The 22,060-nt window shown below is 43.4% G+C and overlaps 1 protein-coding gene across 1 annotated transcript in view; it reads left to right on the top strand.

Moving 5' to 3' along the window:
* Positions 1-22,060, top strand: part of LOC126237916 (serine proteinase stubble) — a 771,897-nt gene that overhangs the window by 713,184 nt on the left and 36,653 nt on the right. Inside the window, exons 6-7 of the mRNA XM_049947754.1 lie at positions 5,645-5,730; positions 12,813-12,919. Of these exons, the coding sequence (XP_049803711.1) occupies positions 5,645-5,730; positions 12,813-12,919 (193 nt within the window). The remainder of the gene's footprint in view (positions 1-5,644; positions 5,731-12,812; positions 12,920-22,060) is intronic.

Raw genomic sequence — 22,060 nt, 5'->3', positions numbered from 1 at the left:
AGGCCGTGGAATAGGACTTCCCCTTCTGAATAGAGCTGAGTGACGAATGGGTCTGTCGTTGATTCGTATTTACTTTGCCGTAGGGCATAGTAAATATGACACAACAGAGCCACTTTATGGACAAGTAAAATAAGCCGGTCGGAGTGGTCGAGCGGTTCTAGGCGCTACAGTCTGGAACCGAGCGACCGCTACGGTCGTAGGTTCGAATCCTGCCTCGGGATGGATGTGTGTGATGTCCTTAGGTTAGTTAGGTTTATTTAGTTCTAAGTTCTAGGCGACCGATGACCTCCGAAGTTAAGTCGCATAGTGCTCAGAGCCATTTGAGCCAAGTAAAGTAAACAAAACCTGCATCATGACTTCCTGGTAATTAGGCTCGTCGTACTTGTTTCCTTGCAGGAAATAAAGAACGTACTTGTAAATAAATAGCACAGTAACGTGTACACATGTTAGTTGTAAATAAGCTGGAAAACAGTAATGCTGAATAGAGCGGTAGACAAGTTTACTCCCATATCTCCTTAAGCTGGCTTCTCCGACACCAAGTTACTTATCTCAAATTGTTCAGTGGAGCATTCGCTATGTTCTGCTACATTTTTGCACGCTCTTACGGAAACGCCCTGTATAAAAGGCCGGGTAGCGTAAGGACTATTTTTGTTGTATATAGTTATCCTCCTGTCTGTTACTTAAGAATAAACAGTATTTATAGCAAAACTGATATTGTCAATGTTTAATTCAGGTGTTATTAGGAAATTGTTGATTTGTAACGTGAAACAGAGATGTAGTAGTAAAAATAAGTTGAAATTTTCTGAATTTATGGCGAAAATTTTAGAAATCGTTTTACTCATCTTTTCTTACTATATTAATGAAGAAAAAATATGAAGGATCAGAAAGTACCAACAGACTTTCTTACATAAAATGTTAAAAATGCCGTTTATCGTCACGCGCTTATTTTTGAATAACAGATTTCATGACGGATGGATAGAAAGAAGTGGGCCAGTTCCTTGGCTCCACGTTCGAAGGACCTAACCGCACTAGCTTTTTATTTGCAAGCTCTTATATGTCGAATCTCGCCACAAAATACGGAGAGTCTTCATTACCATAATTCTAAAGGCTCCGAAATCTTTTCATTATTCCAGGGATACACCAGTACATATGGAATCCATTGCGAAAGTTCATTGGTGAATGTACTAGTGTTAAATGACGGCGTGTTGAACATTTTATGTAACAAATAGTTTCACATGGTACGCTGGTACGGTGTGTGTTTCCCATAGTTAATGTGCTGTGAAGAGTTGAAGATAATGAGTTCTCACATGAAAATGAAGCGTCTCCGGCCCCTTGTACGTACTATGTACTTTCTTTTTCACTGTGTTACGATTGGTCCTGATGGTATAGTTGTACTTTTTTGTTACATCTTTTATTTCTTAGATGGGAAATAACGTGCAGCAGGTTCTTCGCACTCTTCCCACCTCTCATGCGACAGTATAGTGGTGCCATTTTTCAGCAGGACAATGCTCTTCCAGATATGGTACGTGTCTCTATGGAGTAATTGCATGATGTTGAAGTACTCTCGCGCTCAGCAAGATTCCCAAATCTGTCCCTGATAGAAGATGTGCCCAGACATCTCGGAGGTCAAGTTGGTCCCAGTGCCAGTGTCTACGATACCAAGAACCAGTTACAACTGTTATGAGCCAGCTTGCCTGAGGCGAGGAAACAACGGCTTTAGAGTTTCCGCCCCAAACGAATCCAGGACGAAGGGGGTGCAACGTCATACTGATATTTGGGCTCATAGCGCTTCATAGTGCTTTGTAAATGCGACTCGATTTTGTAATCATTGAAATAACATCTCATATTCACTCAACACGCGAAGTTTCATTTCGTTGTCTTCTCCCTTCCGAGAGCTTCAGTTTTTTTGTAGGCAATGTAGATTTCTTCATGGGTGAGATCATTTTCTAACTTTATTGTTACAGCATTGGCTGGTAGCATTAATAATATATACTAACATAATTTCTAAAAAAATAAACTTATTAAATATATATATATATATATATATATATATATGTATATGTATATGTATATGTATTTAAAATTATTTAAGTAGGCTATTGTACCTTGAAGGCATCAAGAAAATATTGTTGTATTTTTTAAAACGCAGTGAATTTACGGCAGTATCCACAAAAACAGAACAATGCCCTTTACTGGAACGGTAGGTGAAGAATGTTGGAGGGAGAGTGTTTGGAAAGTGTATGGAATGGACGGAGTAGGATCTCGAACCAAGCATTTGGAAAGAGAGGAAGGGAAGTGGGGAGGGAGTAGAAGAGGTAGGAACGCTGACATGGAGAGGAAGAAGAATGTTTGTTAAAGCTGGAAAGTTGGGCGGATCTCAGGGCAGGTGTCGTGATTAAGTAAGGGGAGGTGGTTTCGTTGGAACAGGATGTGGAGAGTATGAAGATGTAAGGTTGGGGCATGAGCTGGTTCAAATGCGCCAGAATATAAGCGTCAGTAATTAACGATGACACGACTGGGTGGTTGGAACAAGTCTTTGGAGATGTAGGAAACCAGAAAGATGTTTAGTGTGGAAGTGGAAAGAAGGGAAATTCTGTAGTTCGTACGCGATCCTAAGATCCTAATGGGGGATAATAAACGGAAAGGCGAAACAGAGTGCGTGGCTTTCGATGGTTTGGAGAGAGTGTTAAATTTTTCGTGAGCGGAGATCGATAGGACATCGGCACAACAGAGGATTGAGCGAGGTGGATTGCGACAAGCGCTGGTTAGGACACTAATTCAACGTAGATCTGAACAGAGAGTCTCACGATTAGTGATCTTGGCGTTTTAAGCTCTAGTGCTTCCCACATTGATTTAGGTGGTTATTTCAAGCAGTGTGACTTGTCTGCTAGCACTGACATCTCTGTGATGTCGCCAGTGGTCTCGGTTGTGAAGGCCGTCGGTCACTGCGTTGTCCGTGGTGAGCGTTAATGCCTGAAATTTGGTATTCGCATAAGATCCAGATACACACACACACACATTATTGATAGCATTGATAGGCAAAGAAATATAGATGAATGTGTAAAAGAGAAACTGGAAGCCGATGATCCGTCTTTGCTTTTGTTTGGCTGTTTGTTTTGCACGTCATTAGAACCGCACAATATTCATTGCTAGTCCATTGTGTATTTTATGGACTTACGGAATATAAATTGCATTTTGTAAGTAATAGAAATTAGTTAATCGCGTAACGTCTCCGCTTTCATGTAACCAAACCAACTACTTTTGATGCAGGTGCAGTTTACAAATACAAACATAAAAATATAAATAATTATTGTTGTTATTTTGTACGCAATAGAGTGTTATTCATTATCATAAAAGGCAAGAATTTCCTGTTATTATTGATAAATGCGAAAGTAGTTTATAAGTAACAGAAACGCGTTTTATATAAGTTCGGCGAAGTACTGAAGCGAAGTTTGATGTATTTTTGTTTTGCAGTTTTTTCAAAAATGGTTCAAATGGCTCTGAGCACTATGGGACTTAACTGCTGTGGTCATCAGTCCCCTAGAACTTAGAACTACTTAAACCTAACTAACCTAAAGACATCATACACATCCATGCCCGAGGCAGGATTCGAACCTGTTTAAGTTGTGTCTTGTGGCTACTCAAGCACCATCCATTTGCAATCCCACTAGAAAATGACGCTAGATGGCCACCGACAATTGTTACCCCTGCGTTCCGATCGGCACCAAGTTGAATGCGACTCTTAAAGGTAAAAAAGTGCGAACTCAAGTGTGAGAAGAGACAACATTTCCTCCTGTCCCCAACCACCAGCCCCCACGCCACACCTTCTGACGACATCCATCATGCCATATCTGTTCCGCATCATACAAGCACTCTTGTTCTCATAACACACGTGAATTGTGTTCATTCCAATGACTCTTTTACCTCAGTTTACTTTAGACGCTCCTTGACAAGAACGTATGATTTACAGTCTGCAAGTAATAGAATTGAATTTCATACGAAAAATACATAATAATTTTATGTCATTTATTTTACGATAAATCTCATTAACTCAAGAGCGATAGTTTTCAGTAGCAGCAGAGTAATTACAGCCTGTATTTCATTACCAGATTTGATTGGAGGGCAAGGGCACCGGTTCAATTACCTGGAAAAAATTTGGAGCTATTTACGATTTTTCCTGCTTTCAGAAACATTTTTCAGTATAATGGGCACCAAATAATACGGTGAAAGCTCCGGAGCAGTGTCTATATTATTTAAAATAATGACTTTAGTACTGAGGCTAAGTCACATCTTACATAATGAGTTAATAATTATTTAATAAGTCTATTTTCAATTATCTTAATACTAGTAAACGTTTTGCAAAACTGGGCATTTTAAAACAAGTGAAAACATTGTGAAGTATATCTATGTACAATTTCTTTAATTGTGACAGTCTGTTGAATTTATGTCCTTCAGGTTATTCCTTTTTTTCTACTTAAATCTCGCAAATTATTTTCAAACAACTTCTAGCATATTCTAGGATTTGTACTATCAATATCATGTGATAATATTCATCCGGTTTTTTTTATGGTGAAGGGGATAAGATCTGAAGATGGTTGTCAAAAGAGATCATGAGGAAATGTACAGTTCCTATATAAAAAGGAAAGTAATTAACTCCAAAGAGTAATAAGTGGTCACTGAAGTCTTTGTAGACCCTATATTAACATGTAGGGGTTTTTTCCCTCGATATCCGTGGGACTCTACAAGTGAACGCCGAGGCAGCGAAGGAGGCTTGGTGAGAGACTTTCCACGGTCAGTCAGCCGACTTCTTCCCTCGTCTTAGTTACAATGCATCATAGCTTCATCTTGTTTTCGTCCTTGGAATGGTGGTAGTACACTGGCTGACAAAGAAAATGAAGCAGCCAGAAGACATGTGTCATTAAGCACCAGTCTTCGGAGATTATTCCGGGCGTCAAGGTGTGGGGAGCCATCGGGTATGATTTCAGGTCACGGCTGGTAGCGACTGAGGGAGTTCTGATGGCTCAACGGAACGTCGCGGACATCCTGCGTCGTTATGTGTTTCTTCTTACGGTGCAGTGGCGTGGTGACGTTTTTCTACAGGAAAATGCTCGTCCTAACATGGCACGTGTCTCCATGAACTGTCTGCATGATGTTGAGGCGCTCCCGTCGCCACCAACGAGGTCCCGAGATCTGCCCCGTGTGGGACCAGTTAGGACGTCAACTCAGTCCCATTGCCACGGGGTGCAACGTCCCACTAATAAAGAGGACTCATACTGCCACGTTCCTTGTAAATATGATTCGATTTTGTAATCACATAACATCAAACAGCCTCTCAACCCATGAAGCTTCTTTCCTCTTCCTCTTCCACTTCTTCTGTGGTCGAGCGGTTCTAGGCGCTTCAGTCCGGAACAACGCGGCTGCTACGGTCGCAGGTTCGAATCTTGCCTCGGGCATGGATGCGTGTAATGTCCTTAGGTTAGTTAGGTTTAAGTAGCTCTAAGTCTAGGGGACTGATGACCTCAGATGTTAAGTCCCATAGTGCTCAGAGCCATTTGAACCTCCGCTTCTTGGCGCTTCACTCTCTGTGCCAGGCAGTGTGATAATGCTACGCGACCCGTGACCACGTGTTGGCCGTATGTTTCAGAGTGCGGCGTGCCCCCGCTGTTCCCGCGGCCCGAGATGCGCATCGTGGGCGGCAAGAACGCGCCTTTCGGCGGCTGGCCGTGGCAGGTAAGCTCTCTTCAGCCGTTTCCTGTAGTTTCCGATTTTGTCGAGTGTGTTTACACGGGCAATGTGTTGCCACTTGGATCATGTTTTGAAATGGAAATATAGGAAAGGGAAGGGAAAGGAGAGGATAGATAGGAAATCGTGACGGCATGCCGCGTCATCAGGAGTGACGTTTGTTCTATCGGACATGTTCAACAAAACAGACCCTACTCAGGTATATACATTTCGGAATTATCTTAATCCGCTTTTACCGTCGAATTAATAGCACCTTCACAACTGCACCGCCCTCAGCCATTGGTTATAGCCTATTGCACGCTACAGAAAAGTGAGAGGAAGCACATGAACTGTTTATCTGCGAAAATTATACTTCTACAAAACCTCTTTGTCTGCTTGGAGAATAGCCTTAAACTATTCTACGAGGGCTTGCTGAAAAGTAATGCCGTCGATTTTTTATATGAACACTCTTATACATTTTTGAGGGTATTTTTGTTCTGTCGTTACAACTATAAAAATGCGTGATTTTTATCACCAGACGCGTTTCGCTTTATTGACGTACAGCATCATCAGTGGTCTGTAATTAAGCTATTTACATTTTGATTTGCTTTAAGATCGAAAAACAGTTCGTTAAGAAAATGTTGATTTGTATTTACAGTGATTTTCGTTTGTTTTCTTGCTTGCACACAGTGTGCTGTGAAAAACATACGAAGTGCATAGTGCTGCAGAACAATTAAACATCTATCAGTGTCTAATGCAGAAAAATATCAACGATGTGCTAGCAGACTGCATTTCCCGGTATTTGAGATAAATCAAGCGAAAATCACTATAACTATAAATCAAGATACTTTTAATGAACTGTTTTTTAGCTTAAAGCAACTAAAAATGTAAATAACTTAATTACAGACCACTGAAGATGCTTCACCTCAATAAATCGAAACGCGTCTGGTAAAAAAAATCACGCATGTCTGTAGTTGCAACGACAGAACAAAAATATCCTCAAGAATTGTAAAGAAAGTACTGACAATAAGGTCACACAAATGAAGAAATTTAAATATTTTTTAAATAAAACTAAGGTTATTAACATTCTACTTCTTTATTAATAAAAAATTCTCGTGTCTCAATCCGCGTCACGTGGTTTAATGCCCACGAGCTTTCGGCAGACATCTCTGCCACTGTCAAGTGGTTGACTGTTGTATGAATGCCGCTGCCGTACTTATACAGCCGCGCCGGAATCAGTGACGTCACTAGTGCCCACTCGGGGCCAACGAGTTATAGTGGCCCTGCAACGAACCTGTGACGTCACACTAGTCGTCTTTTCCGTCACACTTCGTGAACTCTCGGCTCCGTGTAAGCCCACGGGAAATCAATATTAAATTGAATGAAGATCATAATTTTGTCATGTGCTACTGAGAACTTCCAAGCATTTGAGCACGCAGTTAAGAATTACTAAATTCATTTGAAATAGTTACTCGCTCCCCGCCGGAGACGGCTGCTGGCACTCGTAAAACCTGCAGCGCCCCATGCTGTGACGTACGCACCCTGACCTGTCTTCCTCGTGAGTCTCGTGCCCACCCCTACCATATATGGGAATGTTTTGGTGGCGCGGTCGCCGTGCCTGCTTCAACTTCCCAATCACAGGATCCGAGGCCGTACTCAGCTGCAATACACCGTCTTTATTGAGGGTTGTTGTTGTTGTGGTCTTCAGTCCTGAGACTGGTTTGATGCAGCTCTCCATGCTGCTCTATCCTGTGCAAGCTTCTTCATCTCCCAGTACGTACTGCAACCCACATCCCTTTGAATCTGCTTAGCGTATTCATCTTCAGCATCATCATCATCGTCTTTCATAGGCTTCATTAGTTGCCGATCTTTGATGCGGACCTGAAGACAGTGTCGATTTCAAGTTTCTTCAGGAGCCAGCTAATCTTTCCTGTTATTAAGCCACGAAACGGTAAAAACGCAGTCGTCTTCGTGTCTTCTTCGGAGGCCTTCTGCTTTCGCGGCTTGGACGAAACTCCTTGCGAAATTAATCTGTTGTTGAAATCCCTTTCCTTGAAAACTTCACGGAAGTGGCTGAGTTCCCTCGGCTGTATTTTTTTTTCCTTTATTCTTCATGTCTATGTATGTCTGTGACTATACGGCTCCGAACTGTAGAGCGTAACACGGCCGTGTGTAACTTAACTATGTCGGCGTGTGAGAAACAGCCTGCTGTAATCCAGTTTAGATTTTGAAGAGTTCGTCCACACGTGCAGCACCCTCTCCTCCAGCGTGACAATGTCACACCACACACAAGCGCTGCGACATCTGCAACAATCCAAGGCTTTGGCGTCACTCTCATCAACCATCCTTCATTAAGTCCCGTCCTTCCTCCATTCGATTTCCATCTGTTTTCGGATCCTAAGGAACACCTTCGAGGACTTTACTTTGACAGTGATGAAGCGGTGCAAACAGAGGTGAGGTTATGACACCGACAGTCTACTACAACGGTATCAACAAACTGGTTTCTCGTTGGGAGAATTGTGTTTGTCGCCAGGGTTACTATGTTGGGAGATAAATATGAAGACATGGAGAATAATGATGTAGAATGTTGATTACGTTTGTTTTATTTAAAAATCTAATTACGTTTGTTTTATTTAAAAATCTTTAAAAGTTTTCGCATAAAAAATTCGGAGGCATTACTTTTTAGAACGTCCTCGTATATCCATTGGTCACACTCTCTCACTTTCAGTACTGCTATAAAAACATAAAATCCAGCACAAAACTATACATGATCAGCTTTTTTTAAATGAAGCTTCAGTCATATTTGGAAAGCATACGCCTATCTTTTTTTTTTTTATAGTGGACTTCAATTTGACGTTCAGTATGCCTCACAGGTTGAAACGTACGAAATGACGGTATCGTAACAATATTCGGAAAAGTAACGCTACGTATTTATAGTCTCGGGTAGAGAAAAGTTCTTGCTACGTAGTTCCTTCTGCAAGAAAATCGAAGTTTTGGAGCACCATCTAAGGAAGAGTGATTCTTTAACGAAGGCGGTAGTTTACAAATCCTCATCCAACCTATTATCCAGGATTCGTTGTCACTTAGGATCATTACTAAGTTTAACAGAGGAGGAAGGGAATTTTCCAACGTCAGAGTGTCATAAAATCACCAGTAAACTCAAATGCAAGACGTCACAGGAAAGACGTTACACATTACGGAAAATTTTCTCCTGAAATTTCGATAGCGAATGTTCCCAAATGAGTTACTAAGCACGTTGAATCCTGTCACGTATTTTTACTTGTGTGGTTGCCTCCCTAGTGGATATTCTTGCGCACCATCCATAAATGGAAAAGAAGGAAAAAAGGGCGGATGCGAAGAGAGTATCTTATGGTATACTGCTATTTCTATTACCTGAAACGCACAGCTTGCTTGTGGTCCACAGACGTAGACGTAGATATGTGTCACGCTTCCCTGTCTACCATTACAATCGGTAGATTATCAAAATTGTCGTCAGATTCCATTGCGCCTTCGTTTCATGCCCAATTAGAATCACTGTTGACGTGACTTCTTTTGTCTAGAATATCATTCACGGACTGTGCAAATTTCTTATAAAGTACAATGACTAGAACTTTAATTAGTCTAGCTCCCTTCCCAGTAGGTAAATACCGCATAAATGACATTCCCCTCAAAACGTTTATGTTCTACTGAAAAGAGCTCGTCTATCACAGCGCGGATAGCACGTCGTCACGATTTCATATGGAGAAAAGTCACAGTTGTCTTAGATTTTCCAGCACTGGAATTTCTTTTGTTTTAAGGCATTTCCATTAGAGGCGAATGTTTCTTGGCTTTCTCCGATCTCAAAACCTGATAAACCAGCTACTTGTAGGAAACCTTATAGTTTAGAGCGGAATGAGAACTGCCGTCGAAATAGGAATGTTTTACATACACAGCATCTTTCCGGAGGTGGAACTTACGTTGGATGTAACGGAAAATCCTACGAGGAAGGGGGGTTAAACCACTGAACTGACCCGCCAAAACCCGCACTATAATAACTGTCTGGCATATACAACAATGATCTTGCGAAATTCTGATGATATAACAGTCCGATTAAAATTGTAACAAAATACTGGCGTTATTCTGTATTTTCGAAGAGACTAATTTCTTGGAATAAGTGATCAGACTATCAGTTACCTGGAAAAGATGGAAACACACGTGGATCATATGATGTCTGCATATAGACACTACGGACAACGTAAAAAAGAAAACCAGCATATATATTGCACAATAAAGTACATCCGGTATGTAGGCATAAAAGCTATCAGCAATTCGCTAGAGCGCTTCCTTGTCACAACCGTAGTATGAACCCACGTTTTGCAACGTTATCAGTTACAAGGAAATCAGCAAGTCGCAACACACAAATGTTGAAACGTTTTCCTACAGAGGCGTATGGATATCTTTTTGAAGAATCCTGCTTCAATACGTCTTTTTCTTGGAGTAAAGTCGATTTTCCTCATAAGCCAGAATGTCCATAAGTTTTTCCATTTCTGTCCTTATATTGGTGTATTTCTTCTTAGTTAACTTGAAAAAATTGTTGGTTGATGAGACCTGATTGTTCACCAAATCCAAGACCCATAATAATAGCAGGATCGTCGTTAGGCGAGTTCGATAACCCCTCAGCGAAGCAGATAACAGAAGCAATTAAAGCCACTCAAGTAGGACTCATCTCGGTTGATTGTCTTGCCTAGGGTATAAATGAAGTACCTGACATAAAAACGCATGAAGCAGAGAAAAACACGGATGTTTGGCAATGAAAGGTTAGCACGTTTATAGCCATAGGAAACTGCATGAGTATAAGGAGATATGACTAAGTTGCAGCTGACATATCAGAGGTTTATATTATTGTTCTACGTCATAGCCAGACAGATCCACTCGGGGGCGTACTTCCTAAACAGAGCTGTCTCAGGGGCTTCTAGGACGGCGCTCTTCTCAACCACTTTTCACGCACTTCTGTGAAGCGATCCTTAAATTAGGAAAGGACAGCTTCAACATTTTTCTTAGAATATCTGTCAATCGTCCGGAGTAAACTGTGCTTTAGGTTACAGCAACAGGGCTATTTCAACAGTGACACTTGAGCAATCCTGGACGTTATAATTAGTGAATCCCGGATATAAAAAGTTCCAAATTTAAACTGCAAGAAATAAATCTGGCAAAGTGATCGTCGGAGAAGCTTACAACTAACATCTGCAATGGTCTACCTACAAAACTCTCAGTATGGGAGTTCGTAATTCCGTACTATACACCATCCGTGTTCCTTTGTCGAATGGTTTTGGTAATGGTGGCAGCAAGTTCTTCCAGAATAGACAAACGACGTCCATGTACGAGTTGATTCAATCTTGAGAGTAAGTGTGAGGGTGGCAGACTCACGTCCGGACTGTAGGGAGCAGGGCTAAGGTAACAGCAAGACCTTTTTTTTATGGAAAAGAAAGACTATTTTCTTACTACTTTTCTTCTGCTCAGCTATGTTAATTGTTTTAATTTATGTGGAATCGATTTTGAAGCAACTATGGCTCCATCTTCAGTCACTTACGCACTGTTGTCGATGTGATATAAACCTTAAATACACTACTGGCCATTAAAATTGCTACACCACGAAGATGACGTGCTACAGACGCGAAATTTAACCAACAGGAAGAAGAGACTGTGACATTCAAATGATTAGCTTTTCAGAGCATTCACAAAGGTTGGCGCCGGTGGCGACACCTACAACGTGCTGACACGAGGAACGTTTCCAACCGATTTCTCACACACAAACAGCAGTTGACCGGCGTTGCCTGGTGAAACGTTGTTGTGATGCCTCGTGTAAGGAGGAGAAATGCGTACCATTACGTTTCCGACTTTGATAAAGGTCGGATTGTAGCCTATCGCGATTGCCGTTTATCGTATCGCGACATTGCTGCTCGCGTTGGTCGATATCCATTGACTGTTAGCGGAATATGGAATCGGTGGGTTCAGGAGGGTAATACGGAACGCCGTGCTGGATCCCAACGGCCTCGTATCACTAGCAGTCGAGATGACAGGCATCTTATCCGCATGGCTGTAACGGATCGTGCAGCCATGTCTCGATCCCTGAGTCAACAGATGGGGACGTTTGCAAGACAACCATCTGTTCGAACAGTTCGACGACGTTTGCAGCAGCGTGAACTATCAGCTCGGAGACCATGGCTGCGGTTACCCTTGACGCTGCTTCACAGACAGGAGCGCCTGCAATGATGTACTCAATGACGAACCTGGGTGCTCGAATAGCAAAACGTCATTTTTTCGGATGAATCCAGGTTCTGTTTACAGCATCATAATGGTCGCATCCGTGTTTGGCGACATCGCGATGAACGTACATTGGAAGCATGTATTCGTCATCGCCATACTGGCATATCACCCGGCGTGATGGTATGGGGTGCCATTGGTTACAAGTCTCGGTCACCTCTTGTTCGGATTGACGGCACTTTGAACAGTGGACGTTACATTTCAGATATGTTACGACCCGTGGCTCTACCCTTCATACGATCCCTGCGAATCCCTACATTTCAGCAGGATAGCTCACGACCGCATGTTGCAGGTCCTGTGCGGGCCTTTCTGGATAAAGAAAATCTTCGACTGCTGCCCTGGCCAGCACATTCTCCAGATCTCTCACCAATTGAAAACGTCTGGTCAATGGTGGCCGAGCAACTGGCTCGTCACAATACGCCAGTCACTACTCTTGATGAACTGTGGTATCGTGTTGAAGCTGCATGGGCAGCTGTAGCTGTACATACCATCCAAGCTCTGACTCAATGCTCAGGCGTATCAAGGCCGTTATTACGGCCAGAGGTGGTTTTTCTGGGTACTGATTTCTCAGGATCTATGCACCCAAATTGCGTGAAAATGTAATCACATGTCAGTGCTAGTATAATATATTTGTCCATTGAATACCCGCTTATGATCTGCATTTCTTCTTGGTGTAGCAATTTTAATGACCAGTAGTGTATGTCCTGTTAATGTACCCCAGTATCTTCTAGTGTGGTAGCTATAAGCAAATCGCGTCGTCAACTCTTTAATACCGGCGTCTTTCGCAGGTGTCGGTGCGCCGGACGTCGTTCTTCGGCTTCTCGAGTACCCACCGCTGCGGCGGCGCGCTGCTCAACGAGAACTGGATCGCCACCGCTGGCCACTGCGTCGACGAGTGAGTACGCCACTTGGTTTCCTTCACCTCTGCAATCTTAAGAACCCCGTTCGTCTTTCCCTGGATATCTGCTGCTTCACAATCATACTACAGTAAGATACCCCCCCCCCCCACCCGAGTGACATAAGCAATATCTAGATCTAGTTTCTCTCACCCGATGTGCTCCCTGACAAAAACCATCATGTATGACACCAGTGATTCCTCGTACACGAGTCCCCTGCTTACGGCACAAGCTATTGCTGACAGGTTCTGACACAACGTAAAGGAAACTCGCTACGATTGTTTGGCCCTTCCCCCCTTCTGAACCGCCCCCACCCCCAGTCCCTCCGACAAAAAAAGAAAAAGGTAAAACTAACGAATAATTAATCCACATTGACAGCTAAAAAGAAAAAATCGATAGTTTTTTGTATACATGGGCCCAAGGCCGCTGCGAATTTCTTGACGGAAGTCATTTTCCTGAGTCAGTTGTTTTTATTTTTTAAATAAAGAATATGTCGTACTCTTTCTATTAGCTCATTTCACCCCCTTCGACATTTTCAAACTATCTTGTAGTAAAACAATATCAAAAGTTTCAGCAACTTAAAGAACAGATAAAACAAAATCAGAAATTAACATAAAAATGTTTGCAAACCTCTACTGCTTGTGTCACAGTAAACAGCTGTTGTGCCATAACATCTAAATAGTGATGTACTGTATATGCAGGTTGTGATCGTTGCCACCATGACCATAGGAGATATTTATTAAGGATGCCTTTTGATGGATCTTCCTCCTCACAAATGTGTGGAAGATGCTAAGTGACCACAGTTTTTCACTGTGACACAAACAGCGGAGGAGTGTATAAATATTAGGTACATTTTTTATTTTATTTATTTCGTTCTTAAAGCTGCTTTAACCTGTGATACTGTCTTATCAACAGGTAGCTTGAAACTACCCCAAGGGGGCGAAATTATCTCATCGTTTGGATCACGGCTCGCCTTCTAGTGCGGCTCTTCTACTGCCCGTCTTCTAGTGAGACTACAGCTAGTTTCTTTTTTTTTTTTTCTTTATTGAGTTTCGATTCCCCCTGAAGGGGGCAGGTTGGCAGCAGCTTAGTAGGCCGCTCTTCAGCCTACAGAATTTGTTTTAAAAAGATGAAGATAATAAATAATAAAAGTTGGCGATAAAATCGGTGACTTAAAGGTAACATGGCGGAAAATTGTGGAATTTAAAACATGAAACAAAGGGTTGATGATGCTAATAAAATACACAGGAAGCAGAAAAATAGTAGACAGACAGTTAAAAAACACGGCGACAGTCTGGTTTCTGTTCGCAAGAGATATAAAATTCACACGCAGCGACAGCATGATTTCTGTTTGCAACACTTTGGAAAGACATACAACACTGAACACTCACTTAAACACTGCACTAAAAAGTTGGTACAAATATGACATACCACAGCCGAGAATAGGTGGGGGGAAACTGGACAGATGATGGGAAAATAAAAAAAGGGGGAAGGAGAGGAAAAGCGAAGGGGTGAGGGGGGAAAGGAGCCAATGGAGGATGAGGACCTATAAGAGGGTGGGGGGGGGGGTGCTGAGCAGACGCGACAGGGAGTGGGGAAGGCAGAGGAGGGGAATACAAAAGGACTTGGGGGGGGGGGAGAAGGGAGGTAGGGAGGTAGGGAGAGGTTAGGCGGGGAGAAAACACAGGATGGAAGGGGGAGAAGAGGGAGCCCAGGGAAAGGACAGAGGAAAGGAGGGGGGGTGAGGATCAGAGTTGATAGGAGGGATAAATGGAGGGAGAGAGGGCATCATCTGGGAGGGGGAGTTGATGGAAGCCACCTTGGGAAAGGAGATGAAGGGTGTAGAGATGGAGGGTAGGGGGGACACAACAGTGAAGACGTGGCAGGGGGCAGGGATGGGAGAGGAGAGGATCAATCAGGGGGTGAGGGGGATCAAGGCGGCGGGAGGTGTAGAGTATGCGGATATGTTCGAGGAATAGGAACAAATAGGGTAAAGGAATGAGGTTATAGAGGATCCGCATGGGGGACGGGAGGCGTATACGGAAGGCGAGGCGGAGTGCATGACGCTCAAGGATCTGGAGGAAGTTATAGAATTTGGGGAGAGGGGGGACAGATATCCAGGCGGGACTGGCATAACAGAGGATGGGACGGATTAAGGATTTGTAGGTGTGGAGGATGGTAGAGGGGTGCAACCCCCATGTCTAGCCAGAGAGGTGTTTGAGGGGTCGGAGGCGGTTGTGGGCTTTGGATTGGACGGAGCGGAGATGAGGGATCCAGGTGAGGTGACGGTCAATGGTGAGGCCAAGGTAGGTGAGGGTGGGGCTCAGGCAGACAGGACGGGCGCAGACGGTAAGGGAGAAATCCAGGAGCCGGAAGGAGCGAGTGGTACAGCCTGCGATGATTGCCTGGGTCTTGGAAGGATTGATTTTCAGGAGCCACTGTTTACACCATGCGGCAAAAAGATCAAAGTGATTCTGGAGAAGGCGTTGGGACCGTTGGAGGGTAGGAGCGAGGGCGAGGAATGCGGTGTCATCGGCATATTGCTAGAAGTGTACTGGAGGGGGGGGGGGGGGCATTATCTACCGTGTACAGGGGGTAGAGGAGAGGAGAGAGGACAGAGCCCTGGGGCACACCTGCAGAGGGGTAGAAGGTTTGGGAATTGGCATTATGGATGGTAACATAGGAGGGGCGGCGGGAGAGGAAGGAGGCCAACAGACGCATGTAGTTGACAGGAAGGGCGTAGGTTTGGAGTTTAACTACAGCTAGCGTGGAGCGGCGCTTATATTCTTCTCGTCTAGGGGCCGCTCCTGTCGTGGTGCCGTCCTAGTCAGCGTACTATTGGTTGACGTCGTCTCACTGCCTTCTCTGTTGTTACATTCAGGCCGACGTGCCGGCGGTTGATGTTACGCCGGAACAGAAGGTGCTTACTCCTTCTTGTTAAAATTCATTAATGTGACAGATTTCTAACCAAAAGTAGTCTTATGATCAGACGTTACACCATGCAGTGCTTCGTTGGCGCTACTTACAGCGACAGTTCTACCTCGCACTTAGACTGCCGTGGGCAGAAGAGCAGGCCGGGAGAGGAAAGGTTCACCTCTCTCATGCAGTGCAGACGCGGTATACGCTGCCTGACAAAGAATGTGAAGCACCCAGAAGACACAAGGGATTTTCAATGTAATTTCGCTCATGTATGTACAGACCATTGGCGGGTATTTAATGATTAGAGGTAGAACAACCACCAGATTACATCAGCGCTGTTCGTGTTCGCCGTTGTTACCAGGCCTAGTTCGGTATATAGGAAGCCTGAACACCATCAGATACTGAGCGTTCACTGCGAAGGAATCTTTTCTGTAGGAACCAACATGGGTTCTACAAACAACGATCGTGTGAAACCCAGCTCGATCAGTTCGTCCACGAAACACAGAATGCAGTAGATACAGACGCCAAGGTAGATGCCGTGTTGCTTGATTTCCGGAAGGCATTCGATACAGTTTCGCACTGCCGTCTAATAAAGAAAATGCGAGCATAGCGAACATTAGACCAACTGTATGATTGGATTGAACAGTTTCTACCACGTCACTCTGAGCGGAGAGAATTCTTTAGGCGTATAAGGAAGTTCGGGCGTGTCCCAGAGGAGTGTTCTAGGACAATTACTTTTCACAGTATATGTAAATAGTCTAGCAGATAATGTCGAAAGTTCCATAAGGTTTTTCGTGGATGATGCCGTTGTATACGAAAAGTCGTGACAGTAGAAGATTGTAGCGACATGCATGAAGACCTGCAGAGGATCGACGCTTGGTGCAGGGAGCAGCATTGAATCGCAACATAAATGTAACCTGTTACAAGTACATGGCCAGAAAGTCCCTTTGCTGCATGATTACACAACTGCAGAACAATTACTGGAAGCGGTTCCTTCCATAACATATATAGAAGTATGCGTTCGGGCGATTTGAAGTGGAACGACCACATAAAATTAATCGCGAGTGAGACAGATGCAAGACTGAGATTAATTGGAAGAATCCCCAGGAAACGTAGTCCATCAACAAAGCAGTAGCTTAAAAACATTCGTTCGACCAATATTTGAATACTGCTCGTCAGTATGGGATCCGTACCGAACAGGACTGATAGAGGAGATAGAGAAGATTCAAGGAAAAGCATCGCGTTTCGTTATTGGTTCATTTAGAAAGCACGAAAGCGTCACAGATATGATAAACCAACTGCAGTGGCAGACACTTCAAGACGGGCGTTCTGCGTCACGGCGTGGTTTACTGTTAAAGTTCCGAGAGCGCACATTCCTACAACAGTCAATAAATATATTGCTTCCTCCCACGTATGTTCCATGAAAAGACCATGAAAATAAAATTAGAGAGATTCGAGCTCACGCGGAGACTCGCCAACAATTGTTTCTCTCGCGAACTATTCGGTACTGGAACAGGAAATGGGGAAGTGACAGTGACACACAAAGCACCCTCCGCCACACACCGCAGGGTGACTTGCAGGGTATAAATGTAGATGTAGATGGACACAGAGAGGCTGCGTACTCGTGAGACACAGTGTTATCATCAAATGACAAAGTCTGAAAGGGCTTTCATTTGGCCGGCTAGTCAAGTGGTGAAGTATCCAGATTTGGGGGCACTCGGATTTGACAGTGGCCCGATATGGAACTGCAAGGGAAAGTGAGTACAGACGTACTCGTCGTCCAGGTGCTGGTCGACCACCGTATGACCGTCCCAAGTGAGGGAAGTCGTACTGTAACCCTTTCACATCCATACCTGCCATCCGAGAACAAGTAATAGTCTCCCTGCAACATTCTCTGTCCTCCCGCACCTTTTGTCAGCAGCTGGACTATAATAATTATAGTCCCATGCGTAGTCTGCCGCTACCATCGCAGCACACACAGTTGTGTCTGGAATGGTGCCGCGACTGGGAAACATGGACTGCTGAATATGTCTATAATAATACTTTCGTGCAGTCTGCTGAGGAAAGAATCGAACACTTACGTGGAGACAAAAACTTTTTGTAACGTTCTTTGTGTACGTATCGGTATTCCAGATTTTCCTCAGAACATCCAGCAAGATTATTTTTATTGAAAAAGTGAAATAGTGTATGCTTACGTTAAAATCTTTTTGTTTTATCACGAGTACGTGAAGGTTGAGTCTTATACTTATAACATGTGGTGAGTTTTAACAGATATTTAAAAAATGCTTGCTAATTTCCGAAAACCACCAACATAAATGTAGACTGATCCTTAAACTAAAATCTCCGTGTGTGCTAATGTGTAGGAGTAACAGAATTAAAATTCGCTGAAAATGTATGCTTAGAAATATACAGTTTGCCAACAGCAAAAATTATTGTCTCTATTTTGCAAATTTTTTCACCTCTGCTGTTTCTCTTAAGAAATGTACACACTAGAAATTCCGTGAAATTTATAAACTTTGTCTGACCTTTATAAATGAGCCACAAAAAATGCGAAGCAGTGTTTATGACGTAGCCACTCATGCTTCTTTTTCTCAGGACAACCTGCATTAGTTTTGCTTGTATTTCGACACCCCTCTTACGAGTATATCGCATGCGGCCAGCAGCCACATATGTGGAGCGGGTTGCCTGTCTCGCCGGAGGGCAGCGATCCGTAAATGAGTATCTCTGTGCAGGCACATTTTTAAAGCGCCCAGCAAAGGCGCTCGAGCGGCACCCGGGTTGTGTCAAAATGAGGGGTGGGGATGGGGGTGGGTGTCTCAGAGAGACTCTTCGCCATTTCATTCACTTGTCTGTCAATCAATGAAGCATCACCCGCCATCCCCCCTCCCCCCCCCCCCCCTAGTGCACACGCCATAGGAGTGCGCGAAAAAGGAAGGGATGAAAAAAGCATAAATATGGTATTTTGCTTCGGATCACGTTTAAATTTCATAAAATGGTTTTGAACAGACTCTAGCGGCCCGCCCTGTACATGAGAGCAAACATTGCAGTCACGCTACACTCCAAAGGGGTGAGATTACATTCAAGAGGGTTGTAGCTCGCGATGACCGTAGAAAGGGGTTGAATCATCCGGGGAGGGAGGGAAGGCGGGGCAGCAATGTCAAAATTTATCCAGAACGTTATCCCGTTGTCCATCGCCCTGCGAACGGTCTTTTTGGAGCCTCAAGGGAAAGAATGATTTCATTGACGCCCTCTATTATGCCACCTCCTGAGGCTTTTTCGTGTCGATTCTGAGCGACGGTGTATGTGAAATGTTTTCCTCGGTCACCCATAATAAAACAGCATGAAATCAATGCTGGGTGTCGTGATTCTGACCTCCATCGTAGAGGAGTCAAACGAAGGAGTGAAATGTGGGTACGAGGGCGTGTGACGACTTTCCCATCGTGTGATACGTTCGTTGCGGCGTCCAGCAGAATTGTGGTGAAATTTGGTGTCAATGTGACATCATTAACACAACTTACACCACACATGAGTTCTGGCCTTTTTTTCGCATGCGTCGACACCTTGTTGTTTGAAGAGTCGCCGAGGCCGAGGTTGACGGTGCAGGGCGCCACACTTTTGCACTATTGCAGAGAAAGGTAGTAGGCACTTTTGAGTCAAAGCTCGAACTTCTACGTCGCCATGGGAGATAGCTACGGGGTTTCGACAAAGTGACCCGTGATTATGTTGCGCTGTGTGTTTTGGTACAGGACACTGCCCTACATACCATTACTTTTCTCTGGACTATTCCTAATACTTGAGTTGGAAAGTAAATGTTTTTTTCAACTACGTCACACAGTTAATTGACTGAAAACAGAAACCAGACCACACAGAGATACGTTCATATCTAAATAAATGCTTACAGTGTTTTATCGATTCTAACACATATTCTTCTATGAGTTTAATAAGTCGTGGTTGCATAATATTGACGCGAATTACTCACAGAAGAATAGAAAAACTGCTACGGGCCAACCTTGGGTGCGATGATTTTGGGCTCCAGAGAAATGTAGGAATACGTGAGACAGTACCGGCCCTATAATTTATCTTAGAAGATAAGTCGAAAAACGGGAAATCTACATTTAAGTGTTTGTAGATATAGAGAAATCTTTTAACAATGTGGACTGCGCTATTCTCTTCGACATTTTGAAAGCAGCGGAGGTAAAATACAGAGACTGAGAAGTTATTTACAATTTGTAAAAAAAAAACTGATTACCATTATGAGAGTCTACGGAGCTATGAAGGAAACCAAGAAGAAATCTGGAAAAGGAATTAAGATTCGCTGTTTGCCGATGGCGCTATAATTTTGTCAGAGACGGCTAAGGACTCGGAAGAACAGTTGAATGGACTAGACAGTGTCTTGAAACGAGATTAAAAGATGAACATCTATAAAAGCAAAACAAGTGTAATAGAATGTAGCCCGCATCTCGTGGTCGTGCGGTAGCGTTCTCGCTTCCCACGCCCGGGTTCCCGGGTTCGATTCCCGGCGGGGTCAGGGATTTTCTCTGCCTCGTGATGGCTGGGTGTTGTGTGCTGTCCTTAGGTTAGTTAGGTTTAAGTAGTTCTAAGTTCTAAGGGACTTATGACCACAGCAGTTGAGTTCCATAGTGCTCAGAGCCATTTGAACCATTTTTTTGTAATAGAATGTAGTCGAAGTAAATCAGGCGATACTGAAGGAATTAGATAGGAGAATGAGACACTAAAAGTATTAGATGAATATTTTTATTTGGAAAGAAAATTAACTCATGATGGCCGACGTAATGCAGACTAGCAAAAGCAACAAAATAATTTCTTAGATAGAGGAATTTGTTAACATCTACCATAAATTTAATCGTTAGGAAGTATTTTCTGAAAATATTTGCCTGAAGTGTAGACCTGTACGGAGGTGAAACGCGGGCGACAGCTAATTCATACAAGAAGAGAATGGAAGCTTTCGAAATTTGGTGCTATAGAATAAATAACCAACTTTCTGGGGAGGGAAACGACAGCTCAGAGACATTATAAATAACAACACTCAACACTATAGAATAATCTCAAAGATTAGATGAGTAAAACGAGAAGATACCGAATCCAGTTGTGGAAAAAGAGATTTACTCCACAACATGGCTAAAAAAATGAAAGACACGGACTAAAGCATCAAAGAATTGTTAGTTTGGTAACGAAAGGAAGGGTGGGGTTAAGAAAATGTATAGTAAGGTCAAGGCTTGAACAGAGTGAGTAGATTAAAATGGTTGTAGGCTGCGGCAGAGATGAAGAGGCTTGTACGGGACAGACTAAAACGGGGAGCTGCGTCAAACCACTTTGGACTTAAGACCACAACAACAAATACACATTCAGTCGTCTGCTGTCCATTGTTCTCAATAGCTTAGCTCTTACAACGTTAAATGTACTATGCAGATGCCAGGACGTGGAAAAAAGCAGCAGGCAAGATATCTGTTAAATAAGGTAATGCACTTTTTATGGTCGAATCATATAACATTACTCACTTCTTCATGTGATGTACAAAAGTCTCTCAGGACACATCACGTGTTACTGTCGGTGTTACTTTTTTTAAATCGACTCAAAAACGATCCCCATATTTTTTCTCAGTGCCGTTACTAGCCAAGGATCAGGTTATGCACGTTCCGGGAAGGAATGAAACTAGACTTTCTTGCCAGTACTTCCGAGTGCAAAATATTTCAACTCTTCGCGTATCACGGTGATGAAAGTGTGTCGTGAGCGGATTAATGCGACCATTGTGAACAACTGTCGTGAAAACTGCGCAGTTTCGTGACCAAGATGACGTATGAAGGCGAGTGACCCACTACATTTGGAACAGCTCTCAGTCCAAACCAGGGTGCTACTACATTTCTGGACGATGCAGCAGACCAGAAAACGCTTTTACGTATGGGCCTCCAGAGCAGATACATGTTATCTGCGAATATGCTAACAATTGTGCGCGCATGCAAAAGAGTGTGATCGATATTTAGGAAATTGAACTGTCTGCAAACAATGCTGGATGCTGTCGTGCCATACACTACGCTAACTTACTAACACAGAGTTAATTATTTATCAGATGTACAGTGTAATTATTCTCGCGTGGTTTACAGCACTTTTCTGCTTCCATATGTGTCTTCCATATGATGACGCAAAGTCTAAACTGGCTACTGTCGAAAATAGTCAGAGTAAGTTTTTACTTAATAGCAGGT

Source organism: Schistocerca nitens, chromosome 1 (assembly GCF_023898315.1).
Source record: "Schistocerca nitens isolate TAMUIC-IGC-003100 chromosome 1, iqSchNite1.1, whole genome shotgun sequence".
In the NCBI taxonomy this organism is placed as follows: Eukaryota; Metazoa; Arthropoda; class Insecta; order Orthoptera; family Acrididae; genus Schistocerca; species Schistocerca nitens.
The sequence above is the reverse complement of the archived record's forward strand: the minus strand, read 5'-3'. Positions and strand labels throughout refer to the sequence as shown.